The sequence below is a fragment of the Dermochelys coriacea genome, chromosome 4 (genome assembly GCF_009764565.3).
Source record: "Dermochelys coriacea isolate rDerCor1 chromosome 4, rDerCor1.pri.v4, whole genome shotgun sequence".
Taxonomy (NCBI): domain Eukaryota; kingdom Metazoa; phylum Chordata; order Testudines; family Dermochelyidae; genus Dermochelys; species Dermochelys coriacea.
The window spans coordinates 131564641-131589187 of NC_050071.1; the positions used below are offsets into that span (position 1 = coordinate 131564641).

The 24547-nt window shown below is 44.2% G+C and overlaps 2 protein-coding genes and 2 non-coding genes across 6 annotated transcripts in view; 3 read left to right on the forward strand and 1 right to left on the reverse strand.

The window, feature by feature from the left end:
• The window catches only part of POLR1A (RNA polymerase I subunit A), a 55805-nt gene extending 53256 nt beyond the window's left edge, over positions 1-2549 (reverse strand). For both annotated transcript variants that reach the window (XM_043512692.1, XM_038398775.2), the window contains exons 1-2: positions 2413-2549; positions 251-455 (exon numbers count right to left, since the gene is read on the reverse strand). In XM_043512692.1, coding sequence (XP_043368627.1) covers positions 251-455; positions 2413-2489 — 282 coding nt within the window. In that variant the 5' untranslated portion in view covers positions 2490-2549. The remainder of the gene's footprint in view (positions 1-250; positions 456-2412) is intronic.
• A 140-nt stretch (positions 2550-2689) lies between these two features.
• Positions 2690-24547, forward strand: part of PTCD3 (pentatricopeptide repeat domain 3) — a 36444-nt gene continuing 14586 nt past the window's right edge. Inside the window, exons 1-15 of one of the 2 annotated variants that reach the window (XM_038398782.2) lie at positions 2690-2821; positions 3907-3956; positions 4208-4247; positions 5273-5318; positions 6286-6354; positions 7411-7515; positions 8712-8835; positions 9783-9901; positions 11382-11455; positions 19102-19189; positions 19283-19343; positions 19719-19801; positions 20403-20547; positions 21593-21643; positions 22838-22912. In XM_038398782.2, the coding sequence (XP_038254710.1) occupies positions 2718-2821; positions 3907-3956; positions 4208-4247; positions 5273-5318; positions 6286-6354; positions 7411-7515; positions 8712-8835; positions 9783-9901; positions 11382-11455; positions 19102-19189; positions 19283-19343; positions 19719-19801; positions 20403-20547; positions 21593-21643; positions 22838-22912 (1234 nt within the window). In that variant the 5' untranslated portion in view covers positions 2690-2717. Of the gene's footprint in view, positions 2822-2903; positions 3111-3906; positions 3957-4207; positions 4248-5272; positions 5319-6285; positions 6355-7410; positions 7516-8711; positions 8836-9782; positions 9902-11381; positions 11456-19101; positions 19190-19282; positions 19344-19718; positions 19802-20402; positions 20548-21592; positions 21644-22837; positions 22913-24547 lie in introns of those variants that run through there. The other variant, XM_038398783.2, reaches the window with a different exon arrangement.
• On the forward strand, positions 19480-19626 carry LOC119855344. Its single transcript, XR_005292845.1, has one exon. It is a non-coding gene; the product is annotated as a small nucleolar RNA SNORD94 (small nucleolar RNA).
• On the forward strand, positions 24342-24474 carry LOC119855343. Its single transcript, XR_005292844.1, has one exon. It is a non-coding gene; the product is annotated as a small nucleolar RNA SNORD94 (small nucleolar RNA).

Sequence of the window (24547 nt, forward strand, 5' to 3'; positions counted from 1 at the left end):
AGCTGTAGCTCACGAAAGCTTATGCTCAAATAAATTTGTTAGTCTCTAAGGTGCCACAAGTACTCCTTTTCTTTTTTGCGAATACAGACTAACCCGGCTGCTACTCTGACACCACAGGAGGATTTCCCTGTATCACTACCTACTGAATCCTAAATAGTCTTCAAAGATCACTAGCTTTGAAAGACACTAGGCTACTAGCTAGTGAACACTAGTCTACAACATTAACACATTCTCAGCAGGATATACGTACATCAAAAAATAGAGGATTGTAGACAGTCAGTGGCAGATCTATGTGGCCTAGGTGTCCGGGACAGTTGTTGAAGTCCTGCATACAAGTGGTACACACTTCTTTGGCATCAGGAGGTCCCAAAGACAAGTCATACAGTCCATTTACAGCTGGGTTGCCCATGTTATCTAGGTAACGAGGGTTGGTTATGGCTTTTACACTTAGTTTCCTAAAGATGAAAGAAAAACAAGAAGTTTATCTATGAGGGCAGATATTGTTAACTTTGTATATGCTTGGGTGTTATGAGTAACAGCAAAAAATTTAGGGAAAACGATGACGTCTTCCTCCTCTCCCTTTTTTTGTGCATTTGCCAGCACTTTGTGTATAGCCAGTTTCACTTGCTTCCTCTGTATACCCAGCTATAGGGCCATATCTATAGAAAACTTTTCCTTAAAGGCTCTAACCACTGCACCACCAACAGTGGCAGGGGTGCCAGGCAAGCTAGTCACGACACCCAAGGGAATACTCCTATTCTTACCAGAAGTATCATTTTTAACCACCACAGGATCTGCTCCCTGGCAGCACACAACACCAGCTCTCCCTCCTCAGTTGGCTAAAGTACCCTCCGTCCCGGGAGCACGCACCAGGTCCTCTTCTCCCTTCCACAACAGAAGAGGGCCACCTCCTCCGCCCCGCTCCCACCCAGGCTGGGGCTTCTCCTCTCCACTTTAGCTCTCATTCTACGGCATAAGACATCCTTCCCCAGTCTCTCTCTCCCCCCCCCAGGTTGGCAGCCTCTTTGCCCCCCTCCCCGCCGCCTCATAGGCTGCATTTGACCACAGCCCCCCTCCATCCATCCACCCACCCACCTCCAGCCTGGGCCACCCCAGACCCTTCTGCAATATCATAGGATGACTATGAGCTGCCGATGTGATATGGCTGTGAAAAAAGCTAATGCGGTTTTGGGATGCATCAGGAGAGACATTTCCAGTAGGGATAAGGAGGTTTTAGTACCGTTATACAAGGCACTGGTGAGACCTCACCTAGAATACTGTGTGCAGTTCTGGTCTCCCATGTTTAAAAAGGATGAATTCAAACTGGAGCAGGTACAGAGAAGGGCTACTAGGATGATCCGAGGAATGGAAAACTTGTCTTATGAAAGGAGACTTAAGGAGCTTGGCTTGTTTAGCCTAACTAAAAGAAGGTTGAGGGGAGATATGATTGCTCTCTATAAATATATCAGAGGGATAAATACAGGAGAGGGAGAGGAATTATTTAACCTCAGCACCAATGCGGACACAAGAACAAATGGGTATAAACTGGCCACCGGGAAGTTTAGACTTGAAATCAGACGAAGGTTTTTAACCATCAGAGGAGTGAAGTTTTGGAATAGCCTTCCAAGGGAAGCAGTGGGGGCAAAAGATCTATCTGGCTTTAAGATTCTACTCGATAAGTTTATGGAGGAGATGGTATGATGGGATAATGGGATTTTGGTAAGTAATTGATCTTTAAATATTCAGGGTAAATAGGCCAAATCCCCTGAGATGGGATATTAGATGGATGGGATCTGAGTTACTATAGAAAATTCTTTCCTGGGTATCTGGCTGGTGAATCTTGCCCATATGCTCAGGGTTTAGCTGATTGCCATATTTGGGGTCGTGAAGGAATTTTCCTCCAGGGCAGATTGGAGAGGCCCTGGAGGTTTTTCACCTTCCTCTGTAGCATGGGGCATGGTTGACTTGAGGGAGGCTTCTCTGCTCCTTGAAGTCTTTGAACCATGATTTAAGGACTTCAATAGCTCAGACATGGGTGAGGTTTTTCATAGGAGTGGGTGGGTGAGATTCTGTGGCCTGCGCTGTGCAGGAGGTCGGACTAGATGATCAGAATGGTCCCTTCTGACCTTAGTATCTAGGAATCTATGAATCTCCACTCTCCCGGCCCCCGCATGCTGCGCTGGGCTCCAGGAGCGGGGCAGGCACAAGGGCGCCGGCCTAACTCCCTGCAGCCCAGGGGGTGGGGGGTCTCTCAGAGAGAGAGAGCCCAGCACAACGGGCGATCTCCCACCCAGGGACTACACGTCCCGGCATGACATGCGCCAAGAGTCCATGGGGTTCTGGCCGCTCGGCGGCGCAAGGCATGCTGGGAGCAGTAGTTCCCGCGGGGGCTCTCCGTGCTCCGGTCCTCACCTGATCTCCTCGGCCGTGTACATCCCGAAGGAAATACCGGCCAGCTGCCGCCACGGCACCTCTCTGGACGGCCTCATGGTGGGCGCTCAAGCCGCTCCCTCCTCCCGCTACGGCACCAGAGAACTTCCACAACGGCCACGAGCACCACGCGGCCCCCAACTGCCGGCCCGCACTCCGCGGGAGGGACCGTCCCTAGACGATACCAACTCCACTTCCTGGAGAAGGGTGTCTCCCGCTTCCCCCCTCCTCACAGCGGCAAATGGTACCGCCCCTGCTTCCCGGCATCCCCCGGGCGGGCCGCTAAGATGGCGGCACGGTGGTTGCGGCACAGCTCGTGGCAGCCAGTGATGCTGTTGAGCGGACGCTGCAGCTTACGGCTGCCCAGCACGGGGAAGGTAGCGAGCAGCAGGTAGGAGCAGGGGCCGGGCTGGAGAGCCGCTCCGCTTGCACTGGGCTAAAAGAGCCGGTAACGCGGGCGGGCAAGGCGATGTGGCCAGCGCCTGCGCAACGAGAGCTAGTAAGCGTTGCGCCTGCGCAATGTAGTCACCCTTCACGGTGCGGCCTAGCCAGGTGCTAGAATTCATGCTGGTGCTCCGGGAAGGGATAGGGAGGCCGCGCATGCGCGGTGGGCCGTTGTGGGCTGCGGCTGCCCTTCAGCGGAAGGGGCTATTGGGACTGGCTGTAAGACCCCACCGAAGGTAAACTGTCTGTTGGGGTCTGGCCGAAGGCTGTCAGCGCAGATGATTGTCCACCCTTCCCTGGATTGCAGGGGATCTGCCTCCATTTGCGTGGGGGCTTCAGCTGCCCGGAGCGGGGTCTGCCCTGGCTGCATTAGCACTTGCACGATTTTCAGGAGCGGTTCTGGGGAGCTAGCCAGCCGCTGATTTATTTTTAAACGGCCCCTTTTCCGGTGTGTACTGTTGTTAATTACGTTGACTGCAGTAGTGGCTGGGCAGAAGTCGGGAGAACCCCATTGAACAAACAGGTTTGAGAGTAGCAGCCGTGTTAGTCTGTATTCGCAAAAAGAAAAGGAGGACTTACTGTGCAATGGGAGCTGCTGGAAGCGGCGCGGGCCGAGGGCCATACTGGCCGCTGCTTCCAGCAGCTCCCATTGGCCTGGCGCAGTGAACCGCGGCCAGTGGGAGCTGTGATCGGCCGAACCTGCGGACGCGGCAGGTAAATAAACAGGCCGGCCCGCCGGGGCTTTCTCCGCACAAGCGGCGGAACAAATTTGGGAACCACTGCTCTAGAAACTTGGTTAGAGATTCTCTTGTGATCATCTGATTCCTGGAGCTGGGGCTTTAAGAAAACACCATAACACGAGGCTTGTGATAAAACCCCAAGTTTGGCAATACTGTGTAGGATTGCCACTGACCTGCATTTGTTAATGGTCTAATTGCTAGCAGTCCAGAATTCTGAAAATCCATTTCTGCAATACATATTAACGTGTATGCTGATACTCAAAACCCTCACGGCCACGTTTGGTGTCTGTAGGCATTGTTCAGGAACTGCATCGCTTCGGAAGACTGAAACTGACCCAGGAGGTACAGTATCTTAATTATGTAGTTCATTTTTACAGCTCTGCAAAATGTACTCTGTTATGTAGTTAAAATAAACAAGGCACCTAAAGAGGAATTTAAAACATAATAGGTTCAGAATTGCCCGTCTTAAAAATCAGGACTGCTGTTTTTGACTTTTAACAGCTTAGAGTAATCAACAGTTTGGTTGTAGTTGCAGAAATGCCAGTCTCATGTTTGTGTTCTAACAGTATTATGATCAATATTTCTTATTGAAGTTACTGAAGAAGAAATTGTTGTTCCAAGAAAGAAAACTTGGTGAGTGTTAATATCTCATCTCTTGCTCTTCTCCCTCCGAGCTGGGACCCCCAGAGTTTTCCTGACATCTGCCCCTCTACACTTTTGTGTATGCTAACAGTAAATAAATCTCAGTTTTGTGTATTGTGGTGTGAGGGAGAAGGTCAATGGGGAAACTACACATTTCAATGTAGCTAAAATAAACTTTTGCATAATTGGAGTAGATGAAATAAAAGCATTTCTAAAATCTTGGAGAATGGATTATTGTCAAGGTGATGCTGGAGATATGGTATTGGGTGTACCCCAGTCCATTCTTATTATTGCTAGTTGATCCATGGAGGGGAGCTGACTCGAGTGTAGAGTGAGTCTTACTGTAGATCTAGAAGTGAGATATATGAGGCAAACCAATATGGATGGATGTGCTTAGCAATTGAATGTCAGTACAGCATGCTACCTGTGAAGGATTTGAGTTTGAATTTGCAAGGCTTGGGAGCATTATGGAAAGGAGTAGCTCTTGGCACCGTCAACTACATATCTTTCAATCAGCCCAAGAGTCACAGCATAGGTTACTATATCCAGCCCTCAGTGCAAGAATTGGTTTCTGTGATTTGAGGCTTTCAGAGATAACATTCTCTCCCTTACCCCTCTCCTTATAGTTCTCTCTCAACTAGTGCACCTGGCATGGGTGGGGGGGATGAAAATGCATATACAGACACCATTTTTATAAAGTCTTAACTGTGTTGGCTGCAATGATTTCATACTAATTAAATAAATATATAATAAGGTATTAAATTAAGTGGTTTAACGCCACTTCATCAGTCAAGCTTTCATTCCCCTTCTTCCCTCCATGTGCCAAGAGAAAATTATATATTTTAAATAGGATTAGAATATTTAGAGCATCATTATATTTGACAGTGCAATTTTTCTTAAAATCGTGATCCCCTGAGACTCCCAATTCATGTAGTACAGGACAAAAAGTTAATACATGATATGAATTGATGGTGAAAGCCTGTTGCACACTATTAATGCAAGTTACTTAAATTTAGGGATAAACTAGCAGTTCTTCAAACACTTGCATCTACAGTAAACAGGGTAAGTACTTTCTTCGGTTATAATAAATCCTGTGGAACTGTGTAGTGCTGCTTTTTAATGCACTAGACTTGCATTCTGATGACCTTTTATATACCTGCCACAATCATAAGTGAAAAATGGGATCCTAGTTGCCATCTGAGCACAAACTTTCCGCATCATTCAGCACCTTGAGTCTTCTATGAATAACCTGTCTGGAGCTGATGCTCTGTAGTAATATGTTAAGATAATGTGTCAGACCAGTGTGGAACTGTTAAAGAATGGAGGAGAGATTGCGCATGCACTGTGGACCATAAGAGTCTAATTCTTGGTTGCCATGCACATTGTGCAGCCATTCTCATCAGTGCAGCCTGAGTGCGAAGCATATTTTAAAATGCTAGCTTCTGAGTTGGTAGAGTTTTACATTCATTATGCAAGGTGCTTGGTAGCAGAGAATCAGGCCCTTGGTTTTCACTCTAAAAACTGTACCAAATGAGCCTGTTTAAAAAGCATTATAGACTAAAGACCAGAAATCTTCTAAATCAAGATTCTGTTAGTCACAGGAACAGAGAGTCCCAGAGAAGTTAGTGTTTGCTGATGACTCCTGGAATTAATAGCCCAGTCATGCAAGGTGTTAAGAGCTCTTAGGTCCCTTTCATTTCTGTGGCAGTTAAGGCACTTGCTGCTTTGCAGGATGCTCTTAATACCTTAGTTATTTAGATTCCCATCTAATGTGATCACTGTATTAGTAATGTATGTATACCTATTACGTACCTCTGAAAAAATGGTTAATCATGTTACTCCCAAACCAACTCATGGCTACATTTCAAACTGGTGAATTTTTTGCTACATAAATATCTTCCTCTTTAAAATGGGATAGAGAGGTGATTGCACTAGACCTGCTGACAGTCCCTTAATTTCAGAGATGAAATAAGATATATCTACAATACACCCTTCTAAAACTTGAAATTCTGCCTTTTCCTTTCTATAGGATCCTACAGCTGCACATTATATGTTTCAAGATGACCCCTACCTTATCCCTAGAAACTATTTTGAGTCTGTAAGTATTCCATTTTGAAACTTGGATGAACTCTACCCCCAGGTATTAAGGGGACAGTTGGCATCTTGGGGTTTTTTTAATCAGTCTTTAAATGTGTTCAGAATATTTTTTTCCTTCAGTACTTCTGGTCTCCTATTGATTATAAGGTTCTTCTGGGCAGAATCGGGGGCAACACTACCAGGCAGGCTCAGACCCCCGACCCCCCCCCACCCAGGCACTTAGCTGCCTGCTCCCTTTCCACTTTAAGAACTGCTACTGTTTCTTCAGTCTAATACCTTATCCACTGGCCTGCACTGCCAGACTCTTTGCTGGTATGCAGCTTTCGTTGAGGAATACAAACCGTTGCACAGATGGTGTTTATGTGCAATGATTACTCAGTTTAAATACTGCCTCTAGAGCTGATGCTTGCAACACAGTATACACTTGCAATTTAGTAAAATTTGAAATAAAAATGTGAGCTAAAACATCTGTATATAATTGTAAATGTGTGTGTTGCTCTATATACCATAAGAAACTAATTGTCCCAACTTGTAAGAACTTACAGTCTTACACAGAATAGCCATAGTATAATGGAGTGTGTGGAAAGAATAGTGTTGAGAGGAAGAAATCTTTGAAAGAGAGAGAGGGTACTTGCAGAGCAGCAGCTGGTTTATCTCAATCATGGAGGGTAGCAGATAGAAGGCATAAAGTCATGAGTTGGGGGGGCAGAATTGGAAGAAGTGCAATATAAGAGAAGGCGAGTAGAAGGAACGTAGGTGGGAGCAAGATTAAATGAGACCTTGAAAGTGAAGTCCAGGAACTTGAATTTGATGTGACTGGAATCCCATAAAAATTAGGATAGGGACTAATGTGATTTGAGAGTGAAGATTGGAGAGGACAAGGCTGCTGTAGTCGATGTGAGATGGGGATCGGGGGGAGCTTAGCAGCTGAGATAGCAAAGGAGTGTTCTCCTGTCCCTAAAAAGTGTTCATGCTCTGGGGGAGGCATAACGTACTTGACCCCCAGAGGACTAAGTATTGTAAAGAAACAAACTTATCTCCTTTCCTTCCTATACAGCGTTTATTTTCATTGTCCAGGGAGTCTGGGAAAAATGCTGCAAAATACATTGTTAACGAATTCCCTCGATTCTTTGAGAAGGACATTGCGGAGCCTCATATACCGGTAAACTCTCTGCTCTTGTGGTCATGGTATCTCTACTTTTGCTATGTAGCAATATGGGCAGTAGGACTGTTTGCGTAAGGATTATAGGACTGGGCCCAAAAATTAGTCTAAACATGGCAAAACCTTATGACTTACCACTGAATAACTTAGTGTTCTCTTGTTTACATAAGCTACATTTCAGTTTGGGTTTACCAAGGGGAACATCTTTTAAGACCTTAGATAACATTTGTGATTTAAGTCAGTCAAGGCTTTTCAGGCAGAAGTAAGAAGTGAATGGATCTAGTTGATTTTTTGTTTTGTTTTGTTTCTAGTTTGATTTTAATTCTAATGATTTTCGTGTTGATGGTCCAGTTTGTAAATGCAGTCCCTAATCCCCAGAAAATGATTCGTGCTACAGTCACTTCTATTATTACATTTTGGAGGGGCAGGGAAGATAGGAGCCATAATGGCTTTTAGGATGGGTAATACATTTCAGTTGGTGTCCTGGCTATTAGATGGTTTGAGCATTATTCTTGGGGGAATTCTGCACCAAAAAATTAAATTCTGCACACAGTATTTTAAAATTATGAATATTTTATTTGTCAAAATAACAATATAATCATCCCAGTTTCAAATATTTTCATGATTTGTTTCAAAATACCTGTCAGCAAGTATATTGGTAACAATACAGATACCAAAAAAGATTCAGGAAATGTTTTTTGACAAAGAGATTCCTTACTAGGCATATCAATACAGAACTTTGAGTAATAATTCATTTAAACTACAATACAGAATCTAATTTCCCACACCCCTCAGAAGAAGTGCAAAGGCTTGGGAATCAGAGCCCCCCACTAGCCCTTCTGAACCCCAATCTGTGATCCCCCCAGCAATCCATGTGTCCCTCGCTGTCCATCTCCCGCCATATCCCATGCCTCCTCATCTGGTTCCATGGGACAGGCACTGTGAGGAACGCAGCCTCTTCTCCCCCCAGATCCTCAGCTGACTACTCTTGCCTGGGAGTGACTGCCCTCTGTTCTGGTGCCACAGCAGCCCCTAGTGGGCACAAGACATAACTGCAACTTCCCTCTTGCAGAATGTATTTTCTGCAGGGGAAAAAAAAAATTCTGTTGGGGGGCATGAATTCTGCACGTACACAGTGGTACAGAATTCCCCCAGGAGTAGAGCATCCATTCAGCCTGTGTGCTCTTTAATTTTAGTGCCTGATGCCAGAGAACCTTACACCTCAGATTGAAGAAGTGAGTGAGGCAGCTCTTAAAGAACGTATCCAGCTTAGAAGAATAAAAGCTTCTGTGGACATGTTTGATCAGCTCCTGCAAGCAGGTACCACCTTGAGCTACAGAACTGAATTTGGCAGCCAGCTTATGTGTATGGAGACCTAGACGTAGGGTAAAGCTGGTTTAATGTTAAAGTACAGAGTTGCAGAACTGATTTGTATTCTTGGGAACTGGTTCTTAAATCTTGGGCTCTCATCTGCTATCACTTGTTCACTAGACGTTCTTAGTAGTCTCACGAATGATACACTTTGCTAGCTCAGGAGTGGAAGATAAGGGTGTCGAGGGAGGAGGTTCCAAGATAGGCTCTTTCTTTTACCACTCTAGTTAATCTGGGCCATATGTCTGTCAAGAAGCAGGAAAGAGCCTGGAATGCAAGGCCTTTTGAGTAAAGAACTAAAAAGAAATATGAGATGATTGGAGCTGAGAAGGCCTGGCCCTAACAAATGGAGAGGAGAGGATTGCATTGCATGAATTTAAAGCTTGTTGAGATTAAATGTTTTTGATGGGGGAGGTGGTTTGCTGTCCTAGAACACGTTGTCCCTCACTAGCTTTTTTGAGAGGGCAGAGCACAGGAGCCCTTACCGAAAGCTTATGGTGTTTTAGTTGGGTTATACTGGTATTGCAGCACTTTCACTCTTGGTCACTATCTGTCACCCCCACACCAGCCAATACTTGATCAGCAAAGCTCTACCTCTTGTCCATGCTCTGGATAGCCAGCAGTGGCATCAGTGTTACAGCCAAGAAGACACCCATTTTTTTTATGGGTACTAAAATGCTATTCTGTGGTCACCCTATTCTGACGTTTCTGTGTAATCTGGATGTGTAATTCTGGGAGTGTTGCTTTTGAACCCATCTTTGTTCATCTAAAGTTGCTTTCTGGAAATTCTGCATGCTGTGACATGTTTTGGTGTCAATGAAGAGCCCCATTTCACGCGTGTTGAATAAACAATGTATCCTTTATGCTTCATAATTCTGCTTCCTCATTGCTTGCAGGAATCCCTTTATCTCTGGAGACCTCAAACCATCTTCTGGATCTATTATGTTTCTATGGAGACAGAGAGCCTAATAGGGAAGACCAGTCTGAACAAAAGGAGGAGCTGGAAGAATCAGAGGTACAAAAAACTGTAAAGAGGCTGTTTAATTAACTTTCTGCTCAAATAGTAGGAGAGCACATGTGATGGCAAGAACATTCTTACACCTTGTGTGCCTGGAGAGGCATGAGTGTGCTGAGCAGTTATAAATCTTGTGAACTGACCAAAGTGGCCTACTTTTAAAAGCTGTCCAGACTTAGCTGAAACCTTGCTGGCAAGAACCATGCTTAAACAGTTGTTGACCAGTGTGGTGGTGAAGGTGGATAACATTTTTTTTCTGCCCGCCATGTTTTTATAATTAAAAAAAGTGATATCCTACAAAGAGGGGCTAGCCTGTGGCAAGGGTTGACTTAGTGTACTTCTCAGGGTGGGATCTCTGCCTTCACAGATCAGAGAATTGGGTACCAAGAACCATGATAAAGCACTGACATGCTGGTAAGGCTTCAGCCATGGCTGGCATCTAAGGTCCTAATGTGCAACCAGCATATTGATGGGACTGATGCCAAGGCCTGCTGACCAGGAACAAGCAATTGTTTATCCCATATGAGTGCTGCTGCTCTCTCCTTGGCCCTGTGGTAAGGAAAGGAGAGTGTGTCTTGATACTGTTCCCGCTCACTCCCTATCTTTCTCCTTCCCTACTCTCCAATGCCACCACTCTGGTTCCAGCTCGCTGCCCGTTTCGCTCGCCCACATACTCAAAAGATTTCTGATGGCTGAATTCCTTTCCTGTACCCTGGTTAGCATACAGAGCATGGAGACGGGTGTCTTTTGCTTTTAGATGAAGTGGGCAATGGGGACATTATTTCTAATCTATGCCCAGGGTGGGCAACAGGGTGCATGTGGTTCTGCAGGGTGAACAGGAATAAGCAAGTAATTGAAATACAGTCTCATTTAATATTTACTTTTTTTGTATTTTGACGTAACGATTAATGACAGGAGCAAACCCTTTCAGACATACACATGTTGGGTGTGTATGTTTACAAGAGATGTATGTGTGTTGGTCTCCCAAATCAAATGCATGAAGATGGGTTTCATTTATTAATGTGACATCATCTTGTTTGGTGCTTTAAAAAAAAAAAAAAAAGAGAGAGAAAATCTATATTAAAATCCTTTTTTTTTTTTTTTTTTAAAGCACCAAACAAGATGATGCAAACTGGCTTCCTTGTCATCTCAAGGCAGACAAACCAATTATACATGGGGAGAAGAGTCTAATGTTCCTCTTCTTTCTGTGTTCCATACATGAGTTCACTTGCAGTTCATATTCACTTGTCGGTTGTAGATTGCAAGGCAGGGTGAAGGAATACGGTTCCACCTGCAAGCAATGTCTACACTGTGTGACTAGGGGGAAGGCACGGAATCACTAGACTTCTTTTGCAGTGTATAAATCTTGTTTAATTGGAGTGGTCTTTAGCCTATTTAATTCTAGGTATCACTTACTAGAATTGTAATAAAAGGTTGATATTTTACTCATTGTAAATATTTGTGGCAAAAATCTTTTCAGGAGGAAGCTCCAGATCAGAGGAGACAGAGGGGGCGTTCACGGAAGACCGCAGGCTTCATTGGCCCTAAGTGGAGGTATATATAGAAGGTGTTCCTGCAGTCTCTTGGGGTTTTATTAAATGTAATTTGGATGTGAATCTTGTCGTGTTCTAAGATTTCAGTTTCTTTTTGTTGTGTTTGTAAAGACCTATTAACATATCTGCAGCTGACACCTCTTTATACCATATGTTGATGTATTTAAATATACAGTAGAACCTCAGAGTTATGAACACCAGAATTACGAACTGACTAGACAACTACACACCTCATTTGGAACCGGAAGTAAGCAATCAGACAGCAGCAGAGACGAAAATAAAAAAGGAAATACAGTACAATACTGTGTTAAATGTAAAGTACTAAAAAGTAAAGGTAAAGCAGCATTTTTTTTCTGCATAATAAAGTTTCAAAACTGTATTAAGTCAATATTCAGTTGTAAACTTTTGAAAGAACCATAAAGTTTTGTTCAGAATTATGAATATTTCAGAGTTATGAACAACCTCCATTCCTGATGTGTTTGTAACTCTGAGGTTCTATTGTACTTTTTCTAGAGTTGTAATCAAGATCCAATAAGAGATTTAAGAATGGCTTGACCTTTTACCTCTGGCTTAACATGGTTGGAGTAGTTTGTAAATCTTATACACAGTCGATATTCTGCAACATTTGAGAGAGGGTGGGCTGACAAGCATACATGTGACTAGCAAATAATTGCAACTCTGTTGATTACTATGTTACATCTGTCATCCTGAAGACTTCTGAAGCACCAGGAGAAAATTAAAAAAAAAAACAAAAAAAACAGTAAGGGGACAATAAAAATGCCGTCATGGCTAAACAGCACATTAAAAAGGCATATAGAGGCAGGAAGGCATCCTTGAAAAACTGGAAGTCAGATCCTAGTGAGAAAAATAGAAAGGAGCATAACTCTGGCAAGTCGTGTGGAAAAGTAGAATAATGCAAGCTAAGAAAGAACTTGAAGAACAATTAACTAAGGACACAAAATCTGACAGCAAAAAAGTGAAGTACATCAGAAGCAGGAAGCTTGCCAAACAATCAGTGTGGTCACTGGATGATCAAGATGCTAAAGGAGTACTAAAGGAAGACCAGGCCCTTGCAGAGAAACTCAGTGAGCCATTCTTGTCAGATGACAAATCTGAGGAACTCTCCCAGAATGAGGTGTCAATAGAGAAGGTTTTGGAACAAATTGATAAATGGTAAGAAGTCACCAGGACCAGATGGTATCAACCAAAAGTTCTGAAGGAACTTGAGAACTACTAACTGTAGTATGAAGAAAAGGAGTACTTGTGGCACCTTAGAGACTAACAAACTTATTTGAGCATAAGCAATCTCTCTCTTAAATTAGCCTCTGTACTAGATGACTTGAAGGTAGCTAGTGTAATGTCTATTTTTAAAAAAAATGTTCCAGAGGCAATCCTGGCAATTACAGGCCAATACGCCTAACTTCAATATCGGGCAAATTGTTTGAACTATAGTAAAGAACAGAATTATCAGACGCATATATGAACGTGATATGTTGGGAAGAGTCATCACGGCTTTTGTAAAGAGAAATCATGCCTCGCCAATCTATGGGTATGTCTACACTACGAAATTAGGTTGAATTTATAGAAGTCGTTTTTTTAGAAATCATTTTTATATAGTCGATGGTTTGTGTCTCCACACAAAATGCTTTAAGTGCATTAATTCGGCGGAGTGCTTCCACAGTACCAAGGCTAGCGTCGATTTCCGGAGCGTTGCACTGTGGGTAGCTATTCCACAGTTCCCACAGTCTCCGCCGCCCATTGGAATTCTGTGTTGAGATCCCAATGCCTAATGGGGCAAAACCATTGTCGCGGGTGGTTCTGGGTACATGTTGTCAGGCCCTTCCTCCCTCCTTGAAAGCAACAGCAGACAATCATTTCGCGCCTTTTTTCTGTGCAGACGCCATACCACGGCAAGCATGGAGCCCGCTCAGATCACTTTGGCAATTGGGAGCACATTAAACACCACGCGCATTATCCAGCAGTATATGCAGCACCAGAACCTAGCAAAGCAAAACCGGGCGAGTAGGAGACATCAGCGCGGTGACGAGAGTGATGAGGATATGGACACAGACTTCTCTCAAAGCATGGACCCTGGCAATGTAGGCATCATGGTGCTAATAGGGCAGGTTCATGTGGTGGAATGCTGATTCTGGGCCCAGGAAACAAGCACAGACTGGTGGGGACCGCATAGTGTTGCAGGTCTGGGACGATTCTCAGTGGCTACGAAACTTGCATGTGTAAGGGCACTTTCATGGAACTTTGTGACTTGCTTTCCCCTGCCCTGAGGCACAAGACCAAGATGAGAGCAGCCCTCACAATTCACAAGTGGGTGGCAATAACTCTGTGGAAGCTTGCAATGCTAGATAGCTACCAGTAAGTCGGGAATCAATTTGGAGTGGGCAAATCTACTGTGGGGGCTGCTGTAATGCAAGTAGCCAACGCAATCAAAGATCTGCTGATATCAAGGGTAGTGACCCTGGGAAATGTGCAGGTCATAGTGGATGGCTTTGCTGCAATGGGATTCCCTAACTTGGTGAGGCCATAGAAGGAACCCATATCCCTATCTTGGCACCGGAGCACCAAGCCAGCGAGTACATAAACTACAAGGGGTGCTTTTCAATAGTGCTGCAAGCACTGGTGGATCACAAGGGACGTTTCACCAACATCAACGTGGGATGGCCGGGAAAGGTACATGACGCTCACATCTTCAGGAACTCTGTTTCAAAAGCTGAAGGAAGGGGCTTTATTCCCAGACCAGAAAATAACCGTTGGGGATGTTGAAATGCCTATAGTTATCCTTGGGGACCCAGCCTACCCCTTAATGCCATGGCTCAAGAAGCCATACACAGGCAGCCTGGACAGTAGTCGGGAGCTGTTCAACTACAGGCTGAGCAAGTGCAGAATGGTGGTAGAATGTGCATTTGGATGTTTAAAAGCGCACTGGCGCAGTTTACTGACTCAGTTAGACCTCAGCGAAACCAATATTGCCACTGTTATTACTGCTTACTGTGCGCACCACAATATCTATGAGAGTAAGGGGGAGACGTTTATGCCGGGGTGGGAGGTTGTGGCAAATCACCTGGCTGCTGAATACACGCAACCAGACACCAGGGCAGTTAGAAGAGCACAGGAGGACATGGTGCACATCAGAGAAGCTTTGAAAACCAGTTTCATGACTGGCCAGGCTACGGTGTGAAAGTTCTATTTGTTTCTCCTTGATGAACGATCCCCGCCCCCGGTTCACTCTACTTCCCTGTAAGCTAACTACCCTCCCCACCTCCGTTTGATTACCGCTTGCAGAGGCAATAAAGTCATTGTTGCTTTACATTCATGCATTCTTTACTAATTCATCACGCAAATAGGGGGATAACTGCCACGGTAGCCTGGGAGGGGTGGTGGAGGAGTGAAGGACAAGGCCACACAGCGCTTTAAAAATTTAAAACTTATTGAATGCCAGCCTTCTGTTGCTTGGGAAATCCTCTGGGGTGCAGTGGCCGGAGGCCCCGCCACCACATTCTTGGGCGTCTGGATGAGGAGGCGATGGAACTTGGGGAGGAGGGCGGTCTGTAGCGGCGGTCTGTGGTCCTGCTGCCTTTCCTGCAGCTCAACCATATGTTGGAGCATATGAGTTTGATCCTCCAACAGCCTCAGCATTGAATCCTGCCTCCTCTCTTTACGCTGCCACCACTATCAGCTTCAGCCCTCTCTTCAGCCCACCACCTCTACTCCCAGTCGTTTTGTGCTTTCCTGCACTCTGTCTGCCTCCACGTATTCATCTGTGCTCTGTCAATGTGGGAGGACAGCATGAGCTCAGAGAACATTTCATCGCAAGTGTGGTTTTTTTTTCGCCTTCTGATCTTCACTAGCCTCTGGGAAGGAGAAGATCCTATGATCCTTGAAACACATGCAGCTGGTGGAGGGGAAAAAAAAGGGACAGTGGTATTTAAAAAGACACATTTTATAGAACAATGGGTACGTTCTTTTACGGTAAACCTTGCTGTTAACGTTACATACATAGCACATGTGCTTTCGTTACAAGGTCGCATTTTGCCTCCCCCCACCACATGGTTAACGCCTCCCCGTGGCTAACAGCGGGGAACATTTCTGTTCAGCCATAGGCAAACAGTCCAGCAGGAACGGGCACCTCTGAACGTCCCCTTAAGAAAAGCACCTTATTTCAACCAGGTGATCATGAATGATATCATTCTCCTGAGGATAACACAGAGAGATAAAGATCAAATGTTGTTTGAACGCTGCAATGCTTTGTTCTGCAATGATTCCCGACTACGTACTACTGGCCTGGTGTGGTAAAGTGTCCTAACATGGTGGATGGAATAAGGCTGCCCTCCGGGAAGCAGCCGTGGGTGAGTTCGGGGAGTACTGGCTCCAGGTCCAGGATGAGAAACAGTTCCTGGCTGTCGGAAAAACCGGTTTCTCCGCTTGCTTGCTGTGAGCTATCTACAACCTCATCATCATCATCTTCCTCGTCCCCAAAACCTGCTTCCGTGTTGCCTCCATTTCCATTGAAGGAGTCAAACAACACAGCTGGGGCAGTGGTGGCTGAACCCCCTAAAATGTCATGCAGCTCATCATAGAAGCAGCATGTTTGGGGCTCTGACCCGGCACGGCCGTTTGCCTCTCTGGTTTTCTGGTAGGCTTGCCTCAGCTCCTTAAGTTTCATGTGGCACTGCTTCGGGTCCCTGTTATGGCCTCTGTCCTTCGTGCCCTGGAAGATTTTCACAAATGTTTTGGCATTTCAAAAACTGGAACGGAATTCTGATAGCACGGATTCCTCTCCCCATACAGCGATCAGATCCCGTACCTCCCATTTGGTCCATGCTGGAGCTCTTTTGCAATTCTGGGACTCCATCATGGTTATCTCTGCCGATGAGCTCTGCATGGTCACCTCTGCTGATGAGCTCTGCACTCACCTGCAGCTTGCCAAACAGGAAATGAAATTCAAAAGTTAGCGGGCCTTTTCCTGTCTACCTGGCCTGTGCATCTGAGTAGAGAGTGCTGTCCAGAATGGTCACAATGGAGCACTCTGGCATAGCTCCCGGAGGCCAATACTGTCTAATTGCATCTACAGTACCCCACATTCGACCCAGCAAGGCCAATTTCAGCGCTAATCCCCTTGTCGGGGGTGGAGTAAAGAAATTGATTTTAAGAGCCCTTAAAGTCAAAAAAAAAAAAAAAAAAAGGGCTTCGTCATGTGGATGGGTGCAGGGGTAAATTAATTTAACACTGCTAAATTCGACCTCAACTCCTAGTGTAGACCAGGGCTATTAGAATTCTTTGAGGAGTCAGCAAGCATGGGGACAAGGATGATCCAGTGGATATACTGTACTTGGACTTTCAGAAAGCTTTTGAAAAGGTCCCACACCAAAGGCTCTTGTGCTAAATAAACAGTCATGGGATATGAGGGAAGGTCCTCTCATGGATCAGTATCTGATTCAAAGACAGGAAGCAAAGGTAGGAATAAATGGTCAGTTTTTACAATGGGAAGGGGTAAATAGTGGGATCCCCCAAGGATCTGCATTGGGCCCTATGTGGTTCAACATTACCCCTTTTCCCAGATCATTTATGAAACAGTGAGATGGCAAAGTTTGCAGATGAGACAAAATTACTCAAGATGTTTAAGTCCAAAGCAGACTGCGAAGAATTACAAATGAATCTCACTAAACTGGGTGACTGGACAAGAAAATGGCAGATGAAATTCAGTACTGATAAATGCAAAGTGATGCTAATTGGAAAACTTAATCCCAACGATACATACAAAATGATGGGGTCTAGCTGTTACCGCTCAGGAAAGATATCTTGGTGTCATTGTGGGTAATTCTCTTAAAAACATCTGCTTAATTTGCAGCAGCAGTCAAAGAAACTTATAGAATGTTAGGAACTATTAGGAAAGGGATAGATAGAAAATATATCATATGCCACTGCATAATGCCATGGTATGCCCTCATCTTGAATACAGCATGCATCTCTGATTGCGTCATCTCAGAAAAGCTATATTAGAATTGGAGAAGGGCAACATAAATGATTGGGGTATGGAACAGCTTCCATACAGGGAGAGATTAAAAAGACTGGATCTGTTCAACTTAGAAAAGAGATGCCTCGGGGCAGGGGGATATGATAGAGGTCTATACAATCATGAATGGTATGGAGAAAGTGAATAGGGAAGTATTATTTACCTTTTTCACATAACACAAGAACTTGGGGTAACCCAATTAAATTAATAGGCAGAGGTTTAAAACAAACAAAAGGAAGTAGTTCTTCACACAATCAACCAACGGTATAACTGGGTTCAGAAAAGAATTAGATAAGTTCATGGAGGATAGGTCCATCAATGGCTGTAAGCTAAGATAGTCAGAGTTGCAACTTCATGCCCTGGGGTGTCCCTAAGCCTCCAACAGCCAGAAGCTGGGACTGGATAACAGAGGATGGATCACTCCAAATTTCCCTGTTCTGTTCATTTCTTTTGAAGTACCTGGAATTGACCACTGTCAGACTGGATATTGGACTAGAAGGACCCATTTGTCTGACCCAGTATGACAGGGTGGGCAAACCTTTTGGCCCAAGGGCCGCATCTGGGTATGGAAATTGTATGGCAGGCTATGTATGCTCACAAAATTGAAGGTTGGGGTGCAGGAGGGTGTGAGGGCTCTGGCTGGGGGTGCGGGCTCTGGGGTGGGGCTGGAAATGAGGAGTTGGGGATGCAGGAGGGTGCTCCGGGCTGGGACCGAGGGGTTCAGAGGGCAGGAGGAGGAATCAGGGCTGGGGTAGGGGGTTGGGGCTCTGGAGGGGGTCGGGGGGCAGGCTCCGGGTGGCGATTATTTCAAGCAGCTCCCAGAAACAGCGGCTTGTCCTCTTTTCCCCCCCCCCCCCCGCCCCCGGCTCCTACGTGGATGCGCAGCCAGGTGGCTCTGCGCGCTTCCCTGTGTGCAGGTGCTGCCCCTGCAGCTCCCATTGGCTGCGGTTCCCAGCCAATGGGAGCTGGTGGGGCAGTGTGCAGAGCCCCCTGGCTGCCCCTACATGTAGGAGCTGGAGGGGGGACATGCCATTGTTTCTGGGAGCCGTGCGGAGTGGGGTACGACCCCAGTCCCACTCCCTGGCTGGAGCATCGGAGTGGGGCAAGCCCCAGACCCCACTTCCTGGCGGGAGCTCAAGGGCCGGATTAAAATATCTGGAGGGCCAAATGTGGCCCTGGGCCGTAGTTTGCCCACCTCTGCAGTATGGCCATTCTTATGTTCTTATGCTCAGTTGTCATGGCATTGGTCACCCTAAAAATATCTCTAGACAAAGTGATTTTAAAGCTTTAGAAGTTGAATTACGAATAGAAATCATGTTTGTCATCTCTGTATGAGACACGATGGATGACAAGAAGTGAAGAATAATACCATTTCCAGTTGATGCTGGCAGAAAAGTTTTGCTAGGTAAAATAGGATTATCCAAATTAGAATTTTTCCTGGATCCCAGACGTAACACCCCTACTCTTCTGTAGAATACAGCAAACTAGAGATGTAATATGTTCAATTCTTTTCCTGAGGATATTCTTCGTGGAACTCTCTAACTCAAAAATTTCATAAACTACTTATTCTTCCTCCTAGACTTCCTATCTAATATTCTACTCTTTATTGAGTTTAGGGAGAACAACAATGCCGAAAGGATATTTAACCTAATGCCAGAGAGAAATGCACACTCCTATTGCACAATGATCAGAGGAATGGTGAAGGTACAGTTATCTCCAGAGGACATCAGTTTTTGTTTTGCTCATTTCCAGTTTACTATGTCAGTATCTCTCTAAAACATTTTTATCTTCTCTCAGCATGGGGCTTGCGTGAGGGCTCATGATATATACACAGACTTGCTGAATGACAGGCACACCGGTGAGTGTCTTTCTGTCTCCTGTTTTTCTGTAATAGTTGACAGATTGGTATATAATGCACCATATTCTGTTACTTAAAATCCATACTTCTGGACAGTTGTAAAATATTCTAATTTTGTTTGAGTATCTCTTCTTCCATGGCAATGATGATTGGCGCAGGGGTACAGACCTCAGCTAGATCATGGGAGCTGAATGTGAACTCTGCTTTTTTTCCAGTGTGACGAACATGTGGTTGACTGCCTGGAAACAAGTTCACATGAAAACTTTGCCTAGCCCTGAGCCATGTTAGCAATAAGCGATAAACTCCCATATAAAGATGTACTTGTTAGTAAAATACAACTGCTCATTGTGAAATTAACTTTCTTAACTCTTCCAGCTGATGTGTACACCTTCAATGCCCTAATTTTAGCAGTCCCAGAAGTTAAAGAAAACTACACTGAAAGATGGGAACTTGTTGAAGTAAGGAGGAAGGGATGAGGGACGGAAGAGGCTGGAAGCTGGTTTTGTTTGGAGTAAATGAAAATGTGTTTTGAATAATACTAGAAATAAAAGCTTTCTAATGAGGTGCTAATATAATTAGTGCTTGCAAAGAAAGTACTCCAGTTTAATACTAACTTTTGTAGAACCAAAAAAAATCCTTCTATTGTTTTGCAAGAGATTCATGTGTCCTTTAGGAAATAGCCTAAAGAACACATGAATCAGTGGAATGGGTGTGGAATTAAGATGGAACGTGAGCAAGCATTCTCAACAAAGTTCTGCACTGAATTTTGTCTACAAATATATGAAAGGAATAAAAACCATGGAGGGAGATTAAATTATTTGGGGTAACATAAGAGTGGAGTAGTCACCCAAGCAAACTTATTGCAGCCCCATAATTTGGGAAATCTAAACAAAGACTAGATAATGCATTAGTAAATGTACGGTTTCGGGAGCAATCATCCACTGGCAATATAAAGACAGAAGAAACACCTGAAATTCTATAGAAGTGCTGAATTGTCCTGAGTAAAACGCAAAGCAGTGTGGTTTTCTTTTTTTTTTCTTTCCCCCCCCCTTGGTATAGGACTTGCTGAATCACATGGTTCAACAAAAGGTGCAACCAAATCTGTTAACTTTTAATGCTGTTTTGAAGACCCTGAGGAAATGTGGTGGTATGGGAAAGGGTATCTCCCTAAAGATACTGAGGGAAATGAAAGCACTTAACATAGGTAAGAGAGAGCCCTAGACTCTATTGGATATTTGTAATGGTACTTCCAAAATAGCAAACTTTAGGGGTGATGGCCAGAGTAGTTTTGAGGCAGGGCATAATTTAGTTATACCTGTCTCTTACATAAAGCTTTTCCTCCAAAGATCTCAAAGTGCTTTACAAAGGTGGTCAGTGTAGTTATCTTCATTTTACAGATGGGGGGAAACTGAGGCACAGAGGTGACGTAACCTGGCAAATCCGTGCCAGAGCCTGGAATTGAACCTGACTCTCATGAGTCCTATTCTAGACTTAATTCTTAATTGTAAAGTACTGTACAAATGATTAATACATCATAGGCTTAACCAAAGAAAGACAAGGTTCTGAGAGTTTAAAAGATTCTGATAACTGGTATGTGAATCTAGCAGAAAAAGGCACAATGGTATAGACTTGCTCAAAGCTGAAGCTAGATGCACCTTATTTCTAGTTTGAATGTATGTTCAACAGTGAGGGTAAATAGTCATTAACAGTTTTTCCAGAGATGTGGAGTCTGTTTCCCATGAAGTCTTTAAAACAAGACTAGCGTCTTTCTAAAAGAGACGCTCTATTTTAATCAGAAGTTATGGGCTTGATGCAGGAATTACTGACTGAAAGAGATCAGACTAGATGAGCAGTGGTCCCTTCAGGTCTCAATCTATGAATAATTGTACATTTGTAATGTGTAACATAGGATTCCATGTGTGATAGGAATAGTCAAATGGACTATTAACTACACAAGTTCTAAATGTGGCTTTTTTTACTCCACTGATTTAAGAGAGAAAATAATATGGTTAATGTCATCTCTGGGGCCATGTTAGTTTTATTTATTCATTTATTTTTCAGTCTCTGAGAAACCTTTGCTATTAATTCTTTTGCAGATACACAGGTATTAATAGACTATATATATATATATATATATATATATATAACTTCTTTGTGCAGTGTCTCTTTGCTGTTACTTTAGAGATCAGTTGTAAAGCTTCGCCTGCCTCCATTTACCAGGCTGACTTCAGTGTCTTTGTACATTGCAGAACCCAGCCTTGCAACGTTTGAACATCTCCTTGGTATATTTTATAAATCTGGTACGTAAAATGTAAACTTGCTCTGTGTCTTAGTTACAAACTGTTCTGAGTGCCTAAAAGTGGCTTGGATGAAAGTAGCACTCTGATGGTTTGAAAATACTGTCACGCCATGCAACTATCTTCTAAGGATCATGTGCATTATGATTGGGTCTCTGATTGCTGAACTGCCCAAATAGCTCATTAGAAAAAGCTAAGGGGGCTCCTGTTAAGGAGAGGAGGCTTCTTCTCTCTGGCGAACTTTCCGTGGGGACAGAAGAGATACCCTTTCCACATGGAGATGAGCAAATAGAAGACTGTGTTATGATTATGCATTAGTCAGAAAATCCTACACTCTTGCAAGCCCTTAACACAGCACTACACTGGAAATGGGATAGGCCATGCAGAGGGACTCTGCATCCCTTGCTGCTTGGGAACAGTGCTGTATGTGGTACTCTGTGTAGCATGGGTGGAAGAAAGGCAGGAGTCTGACCTGTGGAATCCATCACCACATGGTCCACTAGCCAAAATCCCTGAGGGTGGGGAAGAAAAGAATGCAGTGGTCACTACTATAGTTCAAAGAAAAGGAGTACTAGTGGCACCTTAGAGACTAACAAATTTATTTGAGCATAAGCTTTCGTGAGCTACAGCTCACTTCATCAGATGCTCACGAAAGCTTATGCTCAAATAAATTTGTTAGTCTCTAAGGTGCCACAAGTACTCCTTTTCTTTTTGCAAATACAGACTAACACGGCTGCTACTCTGAAACCTACTATAGTTCACAGGCTGTAATAATGTTTGTGGGTCAGCTGCACTGGTATCTGTGGTTGAGTGGGTTGGATTTTGTCAGCTCCTCCCATCAACCGCTGTGGCAAATCCCCTGCCTGTTAAGGCCTGTTTGCTTGGCCTTTGGGGAGGGATCTTGAATTGGTCTTTTAGGAAATGTCTACATTTCTGAAGCCATCCTGTTGTGTTATGTAAATCCAATGTCAGTTGGGCAACTTTTAATTTAAATAAAACTGCAGTTGATTTGGAGCAGCAAAACCATAGTGAGAGGGAGAAAAAAGAACTGTTACTTGAGCTGCCTTCAGAATCCCACCAACACCTGGTTCCATTTCCATGGTGCTTTTGCTAGACATATCTTGTCAATGGACTGTGTAACATAGTGGAGCTCTGATAGTTGCATATATGTTTGTCATGCTATCATATCTGCCCCAGGCTCAATGGAAATGATCTATGAAGTGATGGATGAAATTGAAGGAAAGACTTTTGTTGCTCGGGATCCAGATGATGGTAAGTAATTTGGTATATCTAAAAACTTGCTCTCTCTTCTGATGTAATAAACACGGGTAAGCTGTCCAGCCAACTGCAGATAAGTCCAGCAGGCATAGATAAACCAAGTGTATTCTGAGCTAATAGCTTACTAATTTGTCTACCTCTGACTAAATATAGTACAGTATTTGTTGATGGGGTGGAGCACAAAACACCAGCTGTCTTAAAGGTGCTCCACAGTATTGAGACAGCATTACCTTTCTCGTGGGACAGTATCGAGAGGAGCAAGTGGTGGAGCAGCACCGCACCATTCTGGAGAAGAATGTCCGCTAGCATTTCTAGAAAGTCACTGCATTTCTTGATATTAGATGGGTTTTGATTGCAGAACTGTGTGATTAGTTCTAGACTCCTAGTTCTGGTCTGAAAATTGTATAAAATGAAGCCTAATGGAAAACAGTAGTCCCAACAACTCTACTCTGTGGTAGGTGAGGAGAGGCAAAGATTCAGAATGTCCCACTTGTCTTGTTGCTATCGCTGTACTGGGCAAATTTGATCAGTGAATGGAAATGTCAGATGGGTTGAACAAATTAGTTCTAAAATTAGATTTTGAAGCATGTGCTGTAGAAAAGAAACAAGTACTTTAGTATATTTTCCTCAACAAGTTTGTTTCTGACAAATGTGTATTGCTAGATGTTTAGTAGTCCACTAGGCTATTCTGCTAGAAACTTTCTTCACCCTGGAAAACTAGTCTTCAGATGATCTGTCTGCCACATATTCTAGTCTTAGGGCTGATCTACCCTAGAAAATTAGATCAGCTCAGCTATGTCACTCAGGGGTGTGAAAAATTCACACCCCTGAGCAGCATAGCTAAACTGACCTTAGTCCCCATGTAGACTGTGCTAGGTTGATGGAAGAAGTCTCAGGGAGGCGGATTACCTGCACCAGTGGGAGAACACCTCTCATTGCCATAGGTAGTGTCTACACTGAAGCACGACAGCAATGCAGCTGCAGGGTGTTAAGTGTAGACAAGCCCTTAATGTTTTACATTACAGTTTTGGCTGTGCTACACTGGCTTTTCACCCCACACTGCTTCTGCTGTCTTTCAGCACCGCTCCTTATGTTGGTTGGAGGGGACTCACAGAGTGACCCAGACAGATGCTTTTCCTGTGGGGATTGAGACCCTTCCATTCATGGTGTCCCAGGAACTAAGGACCCAGAGTCTCATCTCAAACTGACTACTGTGTGGCAGCCTAATGCACTGTGGCTTGACCCTAAGGATGGTCTTACTTCGCATTTAGAACTACTCAGTATATTTGTTCAGAGCAGACATGGCACAGACTGAGTGAAATGCTAGTAATGATCACTGAAGGAAAAGACCATGTAAATGAACAAAAACTAGCCCTTTGCTGACTCTTCCTTTGGAATCACGAAAGAAATATCACTTTTGAATAAGGCAATGATGACTGGCGCAGGGGTACAGACCTCAGCTGAATCATGGGAGCTGAATGTAAATGTTTCTCTGTCCTGCATGTAGTAGGGCATCTGAGAATATTTACATGAGACTTGTGCCTAGTCTGAGCTGCTTTAATTAAACTCTTAAAACAACAACAACAAATCATTCTTGCACTTCTCCAGTGCATGATATTTCTCAACTTA